This window comes from Xyrauchen texanus, chromosome 39 (assembly GCF_025860055.1).
Source record: "Xyrauchen texanus isolate HMW12.3.18 chromosome 39, RBS_HiC_50CHRs, whole genome shotgun sequence".
Taxonomy (NCBI): Eukaryota; Metazoa; Chordata; class Actinopteri; order Cypriniformes; family Catostomidae; genus Xyrauchen; species Xyrauchen texanus.
The window spans coordinates 4,680,045-4,698,744 of NC_068314.1; the positions used below are offsets into that span (position 1 = coordinate 4,680,045).

The 18,700-nt window shown below is 38.9% G+C and overlaps 1 protein-coding gene across 2 annotated transcripts in view; it reads right to left on the reverse strand.

Moving 5' to 3' along the window:
- LOC127632517 (paired box protein Pax-7) overlaps nucleotides 1-18,700 on the reverse strand; it is a 69,981-nt gene that overhangs the window by 34,832 nt on the left and 16,449 nt on the right. For both annotated transcript variants that reach the window (XM_052111136.1, XM_052111135.1), the window contains exon 5: nucleotides 6,578-6,777. In XM_052111136.1, the coding sequence (XP_051967096.1) occupies nucleotides 6,578-6,777 (200 nt within the window). The remainder of the gene's footprint in view (nucleotides 1-6,577; nucleotides 6,778-18,700) is intronic.

The following is an 18,700-nucleotide window of genomic DNA, read 5'->3' on the forward strand; positions in this document are numbered from 1 at the left end:
CTAGAGTTGGGAAATGAGGGAACATTTGGTCCTTCCCCCACAACCCCAAAATTGTCATGCTCTGCTGTGCCTCCTGACCCCTGCACCCCGCTCTCCACCCCTCTTCCCTTTCATCTTGACAATCTCTACCTTCTTTCTTCTACTGTGAAGTGCAGATTTTGTCCTCTGTGAAGTCAATGAGGGAAATGTTCTTGTTCTGAGGTTGCTCTTGCATCATTTAGGAGACTCAAATTATGTTTCATTTAGGTATCAACTTTGTCTCAGATGTGTCCCCTACAATTGCTTAGGAGACATAGATACGGACATTTTTGAGAAGCAAAAATCCTAAATCTCAATTTGCTCTCCTTTTAATCTCCTTGCTGTCTAAGAGAATTGATATCTTTTATTTTTCAGATTTTTATTATGAAGATGCAACCGTTTATCTCCTTATTTCCTTGGCTTTACATTTGATCTTTTTCTTACACATTCATCCTATTAAAACACATGAACTAATCTCTGCACAAAAGTAAGACCACACAATCTGTAATATGCATAATGCTATGACAATTCTTAAAGAGGTTTTGGATCAATTTCTCTGTCTCTCTTTCTCTAGTGCTCTGTCTCATGTGCTGCCTGCATCCCTTTAGTCAAAGAGTTTAAGACAAAGGCTGCAGATCCTGTGGCTTTACCATGTGCTCCTCGAAGACTCCCGTCTGCTTTAATCACAACTGGAGCCTGTGAAGCATATCTGTCTAAGTGAATTTGCAGCGTGCCTTTGAAACGAACGTGGCGTCACCGAGGCACACAGGTTAACTTGAATGCTAGCGCCCTGTTTCTCTATCAAGTTAAAGCTGGCAAACACTGAGCCCAATGCGCCCAAATTAATACAGTACTGTTTGGAGCAGGGAGAGTTGCGTCAGCACAGCTGGATTTGGAAACCAATTACAAAGTCACCTTGAACAGCCCTAGATTCCAAGTCTTGCTTGCTGCAATCCAACCTAATTCCCCCACTGAGACGGTTCTCCTCATACCCGCAGCAAAACCCATGAGGAAGAACTTCAGCACTGTCCATTGGCACTCTTGGCTTATAATGTGAGGAGATGGTAAAACAATGGGGCTCATTTAGCATAAATAGTTTGAATATAAAAATAAAGAACTGTAGTTAAAGGACTGTTTCACCCATAAAATGAACGCATCATTTAGAATCTGTTGCCAATGGTGTTAGGGAGATTTGTGTTTTCTGCAATCACCTTTCATGGATGAATCTGAGTGCACATTCACAACGGTTCTAATTTCCATCTTTTATGAGATGTTTCCCACACTGGAAAGAAGATGCAGTTAAACTGAATGGTGACTGAGGCTGTCAGTCTCTAATTTTCTGCCTAACATCAACTTTATGTGCCACGGAAGAAAGAAAGTCATATGTGCTGGAACATGAGGATGAGTAAATGATGATAGAATTTACATTTTGGGATGAACTATTTTAATTGAGATACTGTAATTAATGCGCATATTTTATTTAAAAAAGTCTGTGAATATGACGAAAAAATTGTTCGCCCATAAATTTAATAGGGTGTTGGATCATGTCTCCATACCCCTTGTATACATCTACACTCTCCAGTGAAACCTGTTTCTTCTTTAGGAAAATGCCATTAAGGGATGGTTTTAAAAAGGCCTAGTCTGTTCACCTCATGTTTCAAAGGAATACACATTAAACAAGGGCGACATGTGTTTTTATACCAAAAAATGCAATTTAAACCAATTTCAGTCTAACAAGCAATGTGTTGACTACATCAAACCATAAACTCTCTCTCTCTCTCTCTCTCTCTCTCTCTCTCTGTCTTCCAGACTGGAACAATGCTAATTACCATTGCTGGGAACATGAAATACAAAAAAAAGGAAAGGAAAGTGGGATTACTAAGATAAGAATCAACGAATACAAAGCAGCTAAAAAAAAGTCATTTAAATTCTAATAATACAAAACTGTCAGAACATTCTCACTGAAGCCTTGCAACAATTTTGTTCTATACAGTGTTCATAAATCCTATTTATTCTATTATGGAACATAAGCTACTGTAAGAATCTCAGTTGGGTGGGATTATGTTCCAAGCATTCTTCTGGTCTTGGAATGCAATAATGCTGCTATTTATTTAGTTATTTCTCCACCATTAGAAACTTAACAAAAACGTATAAATTATAAGAATATGACACTTTCTTTAATACATATGTGCATATACTGTAAATTGGAGATGTAGAGTACAATGGAGTGAAAGGCACCCCTTAAGGAAAATGTATCTTTCAAGATTGAAAAAACTACATTTGATTTTATTGAATATTAATAGAGCATCATAATTTGTGTGAAAATACATTATAAAAGGAAGGTTGTTTTGATTAAAATTCTTATTATTATTATTTTTATAAAGACGGTGAGGGTGCCCTTTACCCCATATGTGGGCTGTTATAGTGATAGTGTAGATGTAAAGGCAATGGCTATAGGGCAAAATTTGTCAACTTATGTAAAAAGTTTTTTTTTGAGTAACCAATTAAGATAACGGTTATTCATAATAACCACTTCAGAAAAGGGTGCACCTTTTCTTGTTAATTTAAATCATATTCGGTATTTCATAATTTCTCAAGTATAAACAAACGAATCACCGTTGTGATTGGATCCGTCAATGCGAGCCCACTTTGAATATTAATAACAAATCTATTCCTACCACTGACCAAAAACATTGCGTTTTATTTGGCCTTTGGCCTCTGCAACAGGAGGGCTTTCCCCCCCAAATACTATTCGAAACTTATTGGACAGCTATTGAAAATCTTTAGATTTTTTCAACATAAAAAAAGAAAAACAGAAAATGACATATAAGTATTTTGTCTCAAAATAAATGTGATAATTTCAGGGATTCTCATAATTAGCTAGAAAAATTTGTAACATTTTAAAAGTTATTCAATGTTAGGTTAAATTATATAAAAGCTTTAGACATTGCAAACGATGATCTCATGTATGAGGAAACTTTTGCAGTGCATAGTGACACTGCATAGTTCCAGTTTAGGAAAATGCTGATGTAATGTTTCTGGTTAGTGTTTTGGGAGAAAATAAAATCAAAAGTGCCTTTTACCCCGAGGGGTCTTTAGCCCCATTGTACGATGAAGGTCAGCTACCTATACACATATAGATAGATATACAGTATATCACTGCTGGAAAACTGCAGAAAACTACTGAGAAAAATGGATTGGTTAGATAGCATCATCAAAACATATTAGCATCTTTATAGTGTGCAGTTTTTTTCTGGCTTACACCATTAATAACTTTATAGAAAGGCCAACAAACATTTATCCTTCTGCTAATGGTCAGAGGGGTGGCTAGACTTCCTCGAATGTCATTCATCTGGTCCTCTTTCAAACTTATGGAAGGCCAAACAGCAGGACTATGAGGCCAAAGGAAGAAAGACTCCGCTAGGCTTCATAACTCTGTCACAACCTATTGACATCCTGATGGCCTTCACACTAAACTGAAACTGATTCAAGTGAAATATGGTTTGGATTCCGTGATTTGTAAGACAGGGCGATAAAACTGCAGTGGATCCAAGGATGGTAACTGGGCGTTTGAGACAGGCACGGGTCATGATAAAGATGGATAGTCTGGAGATCTTCAAAGGACAGAGCTGAAAATCAAGTTTGGAAATGAAAGCAGCTCTCAAAGGTTATTGGTGCAGCTATTGCTCACATCTGATTATCTTTATACAACTGAAAGCCTTTAGTTGCAAGAAAATTATGATGCAGATACTGTTGGTTTAAGAAATGGTTGTTTCTCATAACTTAATGTGTGGCCTAGTGGTTACAGATTTGGACTTACAGCCAAAAGGATCATATCCTGCAAGGGTTGATGCATGAGGTACTACTATTGTGCCATTGAGTAAGGTACTTTACCCCTAGGTTACTTCTGTGGAATTATTTGTGCCATAACTGTGCAGTAAGCTTGAATAAAAGGGTTAGATAACTAAATTACTAAATGGCACATTTAGTGTAAAGTGCAAAGTATTATTGTCCATCAGTGGCTTCAAGATTGGAGAAGGAAGGCTGTCTAACATGCTTAAAGTCTGGAGTGGGTGATCCAGGGGTGGAGAGGCCCCTCTCTTGGCCCCTGTCTCACCCCAGTGCCCTCTTCTATACTCCCCACTAAACTGACATCTGCCGGATGGGTCTGCACAGCTGTAACAGAGCAGGTCGCCAGCCGGGCCAAAGGTCTGATCTAGCTTTGGCCTGAGAGGAATCTCTATACAGAAACCTGCCGGCATGGCCAAAGTCATAGCAGTGGGAACTTCTGCAAAATTCCTCTTCAGTTGCTACACAAAGGAGTCTTGCATTCTTATTTTATTGGAACACTTTGCCAATGCAGCTCACAGAATTTTGGGTGGGTTAAATGCATCACCATTGCCATTAACATTAGTCCAATGGTATGACAAAGGGTGATCTATAATGTACTGCAGTATTATGAGTAAATGTTCCATATCTACATGAGTATTCCAGCAGATTTATTCCGCCAAAGCGAGTCAATGACAAAACCACACATGAAATCCCCAATTGGAGGGAGTTGCTTAGGGGAGGGGAAGAAATTTACAATAGACTCCACAGAGAATGGCCCCATTCCACCTCTACACCGGTAAACAACATTGAAGACCTATGGCCATTATTTAGTCTGCTTAACCAGAGACACTTTCTTAGGGTGTCCTTTTCAGAAGATTAAGTTTGAGTTGACCTTCTAGAGATTTTCAAAGTATTTCAGAATTAGATTATGAGAAAAATTGAATTAACAAATTATATCCAAGACTCAAATACCTCAGCTTTTCACATGATATCCCTTTAGTTCTATTATGCGGGAGGGCGTAGGGGGAAGAGATGTGTTCTTTGAATTAATTCAGCCTTGTTCGAGTTTGTCTTCATGTCCTATCTCCTCATTTACATCAGTTACCATAAATACACCAAGCACCCCCCAGGGGATTCTGGCAGGACAAGAAATGTACAATTGACCTAAAATATGGCTCATTAGTTGCCATAACATGCTGGAACAAAAGATGCTTGTTTTCGACAGCCATGTGGCTTTCAATTGACCAATGAATATTACAATCACTGTTAATATGGCTGATAGAGTACAATCCAGAATTTATAGTCATGCCAAAATTCAAATGGTATTCTTGCCAATGAGACAGAATCCTACAGCATTTTTGTTTTACTCAGTACTTTCCCTGTCCGTTTTCCAGTATTTCGAAATCCCTACGATACCTTGATCTCAACTTTTGCAATGCTTTTTAAGTAATAATGAATGCCTTTTAATGCTCCAGAGTTTATAGCAAGCATCTTAAATACAGTAAGCCTACAATCAATGAAAAACAATCCCATGAACACATCATGTGTGAAATATAGCAAGAACACAGGGACAGCATAAATCCTTCAGCATTCTCCCATGAGTGTGGAAGCAACCATTTAGACACATATGTCTTCTTCTCTGATTGCTCGGAGACAGATAAAGCATATGTTGAATCAATTACCCTGCAGAAGTATACATTCTGATGGGGAACCTCAGTATACTGTAAGAAGCTGGGATCCATGGAGTCCTAGGACAACATATAGGATAAGACATTGGCGAGTCCTACACCCACTACTACCTCTTATCTTCTCCATTGTTATACAAGTGCTTGATTGATTAATGTTGTTGTCAAGCCACAAAATCCCCAGAGTGTCAGAGAGGGATCTTTTCTGATATGTAGAGGGATTTACAGGTAGCGGCCAGCTTTCAAGTGCTGGGAAGCGATCAGCGGGTAAGAGATGAGGGATCCATCAGGAATGCATTTTGTCTGTCCTTCTCACTTCCCTTCTCTTTTCCCCATCCCTCTTTTCATCTCCCACTAGCTCTGAGTGCAGCTGCTGCTATAATTCTACTGTATTTGCTTTTGGATGTTACATAAAACTACACGGTTCACAAACTGTCAGGAAGAGTCCCAAAGACTTTGGGTGAAAGTAATAGGGCAGGACTCCAAATGACATCTGACCAAGAGTGATGTATTCCCAGAGGGGAGGGGAGGTCAAACAATTAGTCTCTGCTGAATACATTAATATAACAAATACTGACAATTTGGCATTTGGATGAATTGAGAAAAATGTAACCCTAAAATAAATCCACATGCCAATCAGATATAACATTAGTAACTAATAATAAGTAAATACATTCATGCAAGTATGCTTGTTAGATGTTGTTTTTGAAATGTAGGTTTCAACGATTGCCACATTTTCATGTCAATTGCAAATTATTGCATTGCAAAACTGTCCAGGGGGAAAAAACTTTTCAGTACAGGCATATTATTGTCTTCTGGAAGTATATTGGATTACAAATACTGAACGAACAATTAAACAAAGAATGAAATTCTTTTGATGAATAATTTACCTATTAAATAGATGATGATCTAATATTTCTCACATACCTTAATTTGCAGCTCCCCAAATAATTCTCAGTGTCTAAGTGTGAATATTTGTGCACTCCAATAGTGTACTTCCATACGTGTTTGAATTTGATGGTGTGTCAGCACGTGTGTCTCACCTGTACACGAGCCTCTGTCAGTTTGGTTCTCTGCGCGAGCTCTTCTCTGGTGTAGATGTCGGGATAGTGCGTTCTCTCGAAGGCCTTCTCTAGTTCCTCCAATTGTTCAGCTGTGAAGGTGGTACGGCTTCGCCTCTGTTTCCTTTTCAAGGGCAGGTCTGGCTCTGACTCTATGTCCGAACCGTCGTCTGTACGATTACCTGAATTAGTTGCAAAAAACAGTTTGGAAATAAGTCCTTGAGAGCTTTTGGGCATCAGTACAGTTTTTAATTCCTGCCTACATATTCATTATTCATATTTGATTTTTAATGGCATTTTTAAAAGTCAATATGGCACATTCTTTATTTACATTTTACACACAGCAATTGAACATTTTAGCTATCATCTTTAAGTGTTAGCACAGCAAGCATGTAAGCAGTGCAACACAAATGTATCAAGGAAAAACCATCCTGAAAACTGAGACAGGCTATCATGGCGATATTAATGCCCCTGTTATCTCTACATGTCAACGGTGCCCTAGATGCCGTTTTATTGGGTCTTATTCATATGTGAGAAGTCTTCAGACACATAATCCTGCCACTGAGCCCTGGAGAGGCCTGAGGGACGTAACTGTGAGGGTTAGGGTAATCTGCAGCAGACACCTTGCTCTAGCACGTCCGCCTTATTCTCTCTGTAGCGGCCTGAGGCTAGCTTCCAACAGCAAGTGTTTGAAATAAGAATGTATGAGACTTCTGGCCCATTGAATCCTGCTCTTTGTGTTTCAACCTAGTGTTCAAAATATATTACAACATATTTTACATTACTTTTTTCAAACATGCAGTCAAAGACAAGTGCAGATTGCAGTTGGCAGTTTGCATTTTAGCCAGAGGAGTATTTCCGCAGCACAAAGCGGAGCACTTCGGCGATTGAGCCAAGAGAAGCGCTTGTAAGGAGAGATACGGAGTGTGTTAAGATATATTACTGACATACATTACCATGATAATTCATTCTAAAATTGCATCATACTTTTTTGTGGGCCACATCTATTCATATCTATTCACAGCAGCAGAAAGCTAGTGAAAGGTCCTGTCACACACACACACACAAAAATAACACTTCAACATTTGCTTTCTTAAAACGCACAAGTGCTAACAAGCAGCGTAGTGTGTGAGTCTTGCTTCGGGCCCTTTGGTCTTGCATCATCCACAGGGGAAAGACAGAAAGAAGGGCTCCAAACACCTTCCCCCGCAACACCACAGCTGCCACAGCAGAGACAAATCTCCTTTGAGCCTTCATCTGTGCTCTCTGCCCACTGCTGATCAGCAGGTTCCCTCACCCTGGACCACTTCACATGAGTTTTACTGTGTCTCCATTCCCCTTCGCCCGCCAAACCAGGGCCTGATCATCTCTCTCAAACCCCCATCTGCCAGGGAATCTTCTGGGGCTTATAGACTGCCAAGAAAAGAGGCTACAAAAAGGCCTGTGGGAGTGCACATGTGTGTGTATATTAGTATGTGTACGGGTGTGCAATTATGTTTGTGCATGCTTGCCCATCCATGTATCCATTCTTCTTGGTGCAAGTATTTAGTGCAGTGAAATCCACAACTGCAGAAAAATGTGTACTTCCACATGGCAGCTGCATCAATAAAAAGACAAACCAAACTGCTGACATGCAAGTAAATTGGTGCATACTTGCATATCCATGCATCCATTCTTCTTGGTGCATGTACAATTGTTGAGTGTATAGAATAAAAAAAGAGAAGAAAAACACCCTCTCCCACGAGGCAACTGTACAACTGTATCAATAAAAAGACAAACAAAACTGGGGGCATGCAAGAAAGTTTGTCCATGTTTGCAAATCCACGCATCCATTTGTCTAGTTGCATATGCAAGTGTTTGATGTAACTAAATCGAAAATAGAGGAAAAACAGCCCCTTCTACAAGGCGACTATACCAATAAAAACAAACCAAACTGCAATTTGCAAGTAATCTACAAGGCGACTATACCAATAAAAATGAACCAAACTGCGATTTGCAACTTCTTTAGTGTGTCTGTAAGTATTTGGTACAACTAATTCGACAATAGAAGACAAACACCCCATTCCATTAGGCAACTGTTCAGCTCTTATCAATGAAAAGATGAAACAAACTGTGGATGTATGGGCTTGTGCATGCTTGCTTATTCATGCATCCATTCTTCTGAGTACATGTGCAAGTATTTGGTGCAACTAAATTAACAACTGAAGAAAACAGCACATTCCACAAGGCACCTGTCAACAAAAAAGACAAACCAATCTGTAGATATACAAGTAAATTGGTGCATGCTTGCATATCCACAATTGCATTTTTCTTGTTGCATGGCCAAGTAATTGGTGCAAATAATCAACAGTAGAAACAAAATTCACTTCCGCAAGACAACTGCATCGACACGAAACAAACTGCTGAGGTCTCCAGACCGGCTCAAGAGTTTAATTAAACAAGGAATTAGGGGATTATATGGAGACTATCATTACAGACCACTCGAGCAGTCTTCACAGAATGTCTTTTTGTCTCCCGAGCTCTAGCTCAATGATTCTCAATGGATTACATGCGACCGCAGGACATGAGTCCGCATTCATTAAATCAATTCCTTCATCTTCCCCCTATTAATAAAGATTGATTTTTTTTGCAACACTGGCAGGCACTCCAGCACACCCCCCAAAAATATGTTGAATATACAAAGTTGAATATGTACATATCCTGGATATCCCTTTGTTGGTTTTCATGAGGATGCGCCAGAGCAATTTGTTGCTAACACACCATGACGACACTCGAGACTGGCGCAGTGGTCTACGGATCACTTTCCAAAGTCACCTCGCTGTCCTGAGGGGGAGGGAAAGACGTGCCGCTGTGATTTTTGCACAGTTTCACCACATGATTCATGAAGTGAGATTCTGCCAGCGTACCCTGCCCTTGCACCCCTTTGTTTGCTTTTAACACATTTAATGTCCACATGATGCATCAAAGCCTTCTCACTTTTAATAACAAATGCACTGTAACTCTCTCAAATCCCACCACATGTCTTTTTTTTTAATTGCTTTTGTTTTTACAGAATGCACGTAATACATTTGCAGAGGGCTTTTGAACAACAAGAGTCAGGTTGCCACATCACAAGCTCTACCCTGTCCACCCTGCAAGTCCAAGACTGAAGGTCAACAGGCCCCCTGACAACAGCGAAGGATTATGGTAATGAAACAGATGCAGGCAGAGATAGAGCTGTGAGAGGGGCATGATACAGGCCTAATCTCTGTCCCAAAGAGATCCACTGATTGGGATGCTAGCTTTTATCAGGGGCACAGGAGGCCCAAATGGGTTCCAATGGGTTATGGCAGACATGTAAAGTGCTACAAACATATTGGCCCTGCGAGCTGCTAAAGTGAGCACAGATTGATTTACCTGACTAAACAGTGTAAAAGAAATGGTGAGGACAAAATAATCAGTGGTCAATCAGACAGTTAATTTGCACCTTGAACACAATGAAATCCAAATACATAGATGTGAGGTCAATTCTCAAGAACTCTTCCCTGTTTTAAAACAATAAGTTACATCCTAGCTAATCCACTACACAATAACAGAGCTGTAATTCTATTTGAGGGTCCTGGGGATATTGATAAAGTCCTCTGCTAAATTATCAGGCAATTAAAGCCTAATTATGTTCCATTCATTTGGTGCTACAGCCTGAATGTGTTTTCCTCCAGGGCTTGATGTGATTTTTAACAAATTGTTGACTTAGTGCCGAGTATTTGACTGGCATCAAATCAGGTGCATACTGAATGCTTGGAAGAATTCTAGATCAAGTTTCATTTAGAAACAAACCCTCATGGGTCATTGAGGGTTAGAGACTGATAAACGTATTTTATTTTAATTGGCAGTTCGTATTCATTAAAAATAGCTTCTGTGTTTCTTGGATACATGAATCACTATAACCAAATCTCTTCCAATTAGAGGCTTTTATCTGCAACATTTACACCATCATACACATTTAGCATTTTTAGTAGTCTACCAAACATTTGCTAGCTTATAAAAACAGCATTGTTGTTGTTGCACATAAAAATTCTATTTTTAGTTTATACGCATTAGCCTTATGTCTATTTACAGTCATGACAGTTAAAATAAAAATGGTTATGCAATTACCTAGTGCTTTCATTTTTGTTCTTTCATTTTGACTCATCTTTGAGGGTTTACAAAAACAATCATGCTAACTGTAAGGTGATATCAGAGCTGGCTAAACAGCCATGATAAAAGACTGAGTATGTTAAATCACATTACGTTTCTCTGCATTTCTTTGATCATAATAATGCAGACTGGATTATATGTTTTAATTTGTATTACCCAATGTTTATCTCAGTCACTGAAGGCTTTTAGCATGTTAGCAAAAAGCTAGTCATTAGTCTTAGCTCTAACTTCAGACATAAACACAATCTGAATATAATTCTTCAAAACTCCTCCCCAAAGCACTTGTATTTTTGTACTCTGCTGATGTTTATTCTCTTTTCTATGGGGCTTTTTAAGAAGTAATCTCCCTTACAAAAATGTAGAGTTCTGGAAAATCTAGCAGAAAATTTGCCATAACTTTGTCGCTAATTTGACACTCATTATTTTCAAATGCAAATGAGCTTGTGATTCGCCACAAATGTTTTCCAGACTTTTGCTGCCCTTAGCCATTTGTGGTGAACCTGCAGCAAACCTTTAGCAACAATGGAAAATTTGCCGCAAGTTTGCCACAAAGCTCATTTGCATGTGAAAATTAATTAGTGGCGAATTTGCCGCAAGTTTGTGGAAATTTTGTTATGAACTCTCGATTTTTATAAGGGCTGTGAGGTAATACAGCCTTGATGAACTCGACTCCAAAGAGCTTTTCCTTTCCTGTCAATAGAGCCATTTTAATAAAAAACTATTCTTCCCACTAAAAGAGAGAGAACATTTGGTTTTTACAAAAAGTACCACAGTATTTCTGTTTTTTGGATATGTATCATTGTATTCCTTGAAGTACCTTGGAGTGCAAACCATGTTTTATGAATTAGTAATCATTCAGAACCATTGTATATCAAAATACCATGGTATTACCATCTGAAACCACCACAGAATCATTACACCATTACAGTACTTTTTCTGAAAGGGAAACCCACACACATAATTGTGGATAAATTACTCCCTGCCTAACATCACTGCTAAAACAGTCTCTTTGTACTACTGAGATCTATTTTAATCATTTAAATTATATCAGCCAAAAGCATCAAAAGTGATTTGTACAGCTCCTCTAAAAATAGAGTTCGATCTGTCATTACCAAACCTAAGAACCAAAACATATGTCAAAGATCTTAAAAAAAAAAAAGACAATTCAAAATGCAGCTTTTTGACATCATCAGAATCCTGTGAATTAGTCAGGGATAGCGGATAATAAAAAGCTTCCATGACATGGAGAGAAGGAGGTAGAGGCATCTCCAACCTCATCTGCTCAGATTGCCTTTGAATTAGTATTAACTCAACATTATGGCAACATTATATGCAGCCGTTTTTTTTAATACCGTAACCAATGGCCTCAATATCAGCTGTACCTTGCAAACTACACAAGACAGAGGGACAAAAACAGACAGAGCTTTTTTGCAGTGCAGCATTAGCTCATAATGGCTCATTTTGAAAAGCATATTAGTTCCAGCATAATTACAATCAAGTCTTATGCTTGCTATTTTACAGGCTTTCAATAGGACCAGCCTCAGAGTCGCAAATGACACCAGTTGAGTGTAGCTGACAACATATCTTTCTTCCTTATCCCCCCACACATTCCTACAGGACAAAAATAACAGCATCCCTGCTTAATTTTTGTTTACACGTTTATTTTGTGCATGCCTTTGTCAGAGCCATAGGAGCAATTATACTTTTTGTCACTCACAAGTGAGCACATGAGGAGGAGTAGAGGGGAATCATAATACCAAACAGCCTGTAATGAGTGCAGTTTTCGCCGTGCGATCTGATTTGCTATCTCTGACATCCATCTGCCTCTCTCCACAATCTTTCTGGCTCACGGCGTGAATATAAAACTTGCCGTGTTTCCTCAGGTCTGTTTAGGGATTGAACCTTTGATACTGGTGTGCCTACAGAGGGAGAGGGGGGTGGTAGTTTGCAACGAGATCAAAAAACTGACAGAGAAATTTGCCTTGTTGAAGATGGAGCTCCAACACACTTTTCCTGCCCCCACAGAGTTAAACCGATCTGACGAAATGTTCAAACAACAAAATGTAAAAAAGAATTGCATGAAAAGGCTTGAATTAAAAATCCCAAAATCCTTATGTATCCCATGATGCAAGATTAGTGTTGACAATGAGAAAGAGAACACCCAAAGGAACATTTTATTGCTCAGATGTTACTCTTTCAAAGCTCAGAAGACTTAATGGGATTCGTCCTCCGCCTCAGTTGTATCTTGAAAACACACTCAAATGAGAACATTGTTGGGATTCAAAAAGAGTATTGAGCTAAACTAATAATGTGGATAGAATGAAGGAAAAATGTTTTGAGAATTGTTGAGTTCATATTGAAATCTTTGTCCCTTTGATTGCACACTTTGGTATATTGGCTATGTCAACACAGTGGGAGTTATGTTTCAATCTCAATGAAACAAACAGAGAAGCAAGTGAGATATTAAAGAGATGTGATTATTCTACTAGCCTTGCTGTCTGGCATTACACAATACAGAAAACAGTGCTACTACTTCAATGTCATTGAGAGTTACTATTTTGCCTGATTGAGTTGAATTAATATCTCCCTTAAGCCTCATTCTAGACCAAAAAGGACTGCAAGCTAACACAGAAACTCATCCCTGCAATGCTTGAGTTTACATTCAAACTCTTCAATGAAGTTCGACAGATATTTTCAACCCTTTTTCTCCCAATTTGGAATGCCCAATTCCCAATGCACTGTAAGTCCTTGTGGTGGTGACTCGCCTCAAGCCAGGTGGCGGAGGACGAATCTCAGTTGCCTCTGCGTCTGAGGAATCAATCCATGCATCTTATCATGTGGCTTGTTGAGTGCGTTACCACAGAGACATAGTGCGCGTGGAGGCTTCCAAATCACCACACGCCCCACCGAGAGCGAACTACATTATAGCGACTATGAGGAGGTTACCCCATGTGACTCTACCCTCCCTAGCAACCGGGCCAATTTGGTTGCTTAGGAGACCTGGCTGGAGTCAATCAGCACACCCTGGATTCGAATTCGTTGTCAGCGTCTTCACTTACTGAGCTACCAAGGCCCCCTATACCTACATTTTTGCAAAATTATTTTTACATTGCTTGTTGCACGTATCGCAGCAGTTTCCTGGGGAATTGCATACTAAAGGTGCTTCAACAATTACCTTTATTCACTTCGCACAAATCACACACAAAACAGCAGATTATCAGTTCGTCAACTAAATTTTCACTCTGTTTCTCACAAAATAAGATCTAATGACATCTAAACATTTGTACTACAATTAATGTACATTTATACATTTAACGTTTGCATTGCATAAATCAACGACATTTAAAAGCTTGTTTGAGTATGATAAAACTGCACAGTAGCTCAACTGATTGAGTGATGAACTTGTGATGCAAATGACCGGGATACATGTCCAGAATATCATGCTAGTCGAGACATGAACTGAAAGTGTCAAATAAGCACAAATGACATGGTTGCTTACGTAAGCAATTGCATTCTTCATCTCACATTTGCTTCTATTGACACTATCGGTTAGGTTTAGGTTTAATTTTTAGGGTAGAGAGGTCGGTTTTGTTCGATTAAAAACTCTATACCTGTTTAGAGAACATTTAACTCACTTTAGCAGGCAATTTACTGTTCTGAAGTGGTTCGAACTTCTGTAAACTGAGTTAGAAGCATATATTTATGCATGTAAACTTTTGAAATCAACAATTTCACTTTGAGCTGTAGTTTTCTGTCCTTTTTACCGAATCGAACTCCACTTTCTCACTGCCATTGTCAAAAGCAGTCTCTCAGGAACATTCTTTTAGTGCGTTCCTTTTCACAACATTCAGGATAAAAATCACATCCTTTAGAAATGACAAGAGCGACAGAGAGAAAGATGAGCCTAGGGAAAATAGACGAAAGGAATGAGAGCAAAAGGAGGGGAGGGTCTATAATCTTTGGCTCCCACAACAAACAATTAGACCTTTTTTTCTTTCTCAGAGTGATTGAAAAAGAAGTTTAAGAGAGGGGCAGAAGAAGCAGCTTAGGCGTTGCTCTTTTATAGCTCTTGTCATGTGTGTGAAAGCGCAGGGCGGCCACTGGAACACACGCCTAACGTCCAACAACAGGCGGGGCTGGGGCCTCTTTGCGCTTTCAGCCTGTATAGATGCTGCACCTCGGGGGGCCATTAGGTACTGAATAGGCCCCTTACAACCCTGCGTAGCTCAGTGGGGTATCGATAAATGCTGACATATTGACTCCCTATGCCCCAGCACCAGGGGACAGGCATGCCAAAATATGAGAGCGTGAAGGACTTGAAGGTTGGGATTTTTTACATAAACATCCCAAGTATACTGTGGGATCTAGAAGTCTATATAGTGAAGAAACAAAACATTTCATATAGCCTATAATTTTGTATATAATTAAAATTTGTATTATAAGCATTACAATCTAAATTGAAATAATCTGTATTGAAATTTTCTTGTATTTCAGATTTTATTGGAATTTGGTATTTCCAGATTTTGTTTATTTATTTATTTATTTTTATTCATATTATCCAGCATGATTTGAGAAATCTGATCTCATAGAATCACGTTACTATTTTGCTAAATAATTTTTAAGTGGACCGACGTGCATATCACAGCAGTTTCCTGGTGAAATGAACACTGGAGGCGCTGCAACAACGAGTTTTATTAACTTTCACACAATTAACAAGTAAAACGGCAAATTGTCAATTCATAAACTCTTCTTTTTCGATGTGTTCCTCACAAAATGCTATCTGGTTATGAGTCCTGAAGAGTGAGTCGACGCGTGAGCCGAATGTGTCATAGAAGCACAGATAATTTTGTGGTTGCTTCAGTAATTGCGTTCGAATTCGCTTTTTCTGACACTATCGGTTAGATTTCAGTTTAAGGTTTAGGGTATGGAGGTTGGATTTGTTGATTTCAAACAAGAGAGAGCATTAACCTTAAAAAAAACCTGCAATGCTTAAAAAACATTTAACTTGCTTTTAGCGCCACACAGTGGACATTTCACCTCGGAACTGCGGCGATAAACGTAATGAACCATGTAATGGCATTTGGCAAAAATGTCGCCACAATCAGTATCTTAAGTGCTTCAACCAAGCAAAGAAATCTTTTTGTCTTGTTTGATTAGTGACCTAGAAATAGCCATAACTTTTTCATTTTTCTTTCTTTTAAATCTTTTAAATCTTTGATAATATTTTTCTTTGTTTATTTTCATTAAAATAATAAAAATCTGAATTTGAATGTGGTCTCAGACTTTAAAATTCACTTTGTCTGTGATTTTAAAACCAGAGAAAACATGTGTGCGTTATTTAATATGACATAATTACATTTTGATTCATCAATGCTGTAGTATAATATTTAAAAATAAAAAAACGATGCCCTTTGTCATTGTATGTACTTGAAGCTCCCAAGCAAGAATATTTTTAACGGAATGCTTTTGAATTAATTTTTCCACAGGGAGCAAGTTAAACGAGACGTGGAAGTTGCCTCACTGAGCCGTTTTCTTGAGGGTCACCCTACCTGCCTCTGTTCCGAGGGATCGGGGCTTATTTTTTGACACCAGGTCCCCATCCTCCTTTTTTTTAATGGGATTTTGTTTCCTGGGGTTTGGTCCCTGCTAATTAAGGTCACAGCTAAAGTAATAAAATTAAGAAGGACCACAAAACACAAAGGGAACCCAAGGGGTCCATGCCAATAATGTAGAAGCCCCTACAAAGGGCTCTTCAAGAACAGGCAATGCAAAGGAAATCAAGTACTAACTCTGAGCTTTGCAAAGTGCCTGAGAGTTTTATCCAGAACATAAAGGGAGTTTACTGTAGGTATAGCAGACAGAATGCACTCAAGGATTGATCTATGTGCCTGAAGGACAGCTCTGGAGTGAAAGCAAACAATTCTTTAATTATGAATTGGTTATATATAGTAGTACAGACAAAACTCAGTGCCAGTGCGCATTTTCGCTGGAGAGCAATATTGAAGGACTTGACGAAAAAAACCTAAGGGCATTAATGTTGTCTTCTGCAAAAATCCATATTTCAAATACTAATTGTTGATTTATCCTTACGGAAATAACATCATGCTCTTTTTGTCTTTTCAGAGCACATGATTGCCTTTTCAGTTCAGTGGAAAAACGAAAGTCCTTGGGGAGGTACCACTAGGATCCGTCACATTATGGCGACTCACTGACTAGTGTTATCCTCTATCAGACATTTCTGCATCGGCTCCAGTGAGTTTAACATCCCCTGTGGCATGATCATATGAAAACCAGGAAATAACCACGTTTGCATGATCAGTGATGAGTGCAATTTGACGTTGCATTTTTCCCTCTATCATTAAAGTTTTACTTGTCTGATGGTCAGGTTTAGGTTCGGCGTTTGGGTTGGGTGGTACTGGTTCAGTTTATAAAATATGCGTTCCTCTTTACTGTATTACAGGCTGTACAGCTGAGAACTACTCTCTTCACCACTCGCTTTTGGTGCCCCTCTGTGGACATTTCACCCTGAAAATGGAGCACACACATGTGCCCATATGCCATTACAACACATGCCACTTTGGCCACTGGGGTGGTGTTTCGCATTTCGGCAAACACAGACAGATTCGAAAGAAAAGCCAATCTACTGTTTCCAGTTTCATTGTGGGATCAGTCTGGCAAAACTTGGATGGATGAATCACCAATAATATTACAGAAGTATATAACTATAAGTTAATGGGCATCATTCGGTTGTAGGAAGACTTTGATGAGAAACATTTGAGCTCATGTTGAAATCCCTGACAATTTACTTTTGAAACTTTGGCATAGTGGTAAATCTAAGCACAGTCTGAGACATTTTTTAGATCTCTTATGAAGCTCTAAAGAAGACAAAAGCCACCATTTAATCTCATGTTGTCTAGGAGAATCCATTGAGATATTAAAAAGATGTAATTTGTGATTTTTCTTTTCTATGTGAGGATACACTCAGACACTAGAGCACAATGATAGAAAACTATATGGACATATTCAACTTAAAGACATATACGTATTCCGTCACTTTTGATTCAGTGAATCATACACATGAATTGGAGGTCTTTAATATTTCCTGTTTTTTTTTTGTTTACATCAGTGAGCAGTCACAGCAGCTGATGGTAAAGTCAGAGATCAGAGCTCTATATTGTGTCTTTGGACCGGAAGGGCATTTTAAAATGAGACTGCATGTTCCCCTAGGGAGAGAACGACAGGGGACGCCTAAATAAACCCATTAGTTAAAAATGGAACGCTTGCCTTTTTGAAGTTACAGGGCTTGCTTGGTCTACACCGCTTGCTGTCGCGCTAAGCTCACTGGTCAACGCCTGCGTATTTTTTAACTTGGTGGAAAGAAAAAACACATTTCTGATTTGTAACACTCCACGGCACATGTTTATTGTATTTTTGAGCAGCCTTAAAAATGAGCAGCCACACGTTAAATGATAATAATGAAGATTCTATTTGCAAAGCAGATCAGAGGCATAAAATGGGCAATGTTATGGCCGTAAGTAGCATGGGCTAATGGTGATTTTAAAGCAGTCGTGCGTGGTGTGAATGGCTCTAATTCATCAGCTCTTCGACTGGGCACAGAGCTCTAAACTTAATTAGTGTTGCACATTATGTGGGGCATTTTCTCCATTGTAATAAAATTAGGGCGAACGCTCGCTGTACTTTCCAACGCGCCTTGGTGTAACAAGGGGGATGACAATAATTTGGCTGTCATAAACTTTGACATATGGCAGGCAGGGAGAAAACAGGGGGCAAATTCAGAAATCAGCATTATTATGACCCTGTAATTTCCTTTGACACTGATAATTGATAAATCTGATAAACAGAAACCTTTTTATACACTTTTAACAAAGAATAAAAGATATGCTTTTGTTTCTCCACAATATTAAAGAT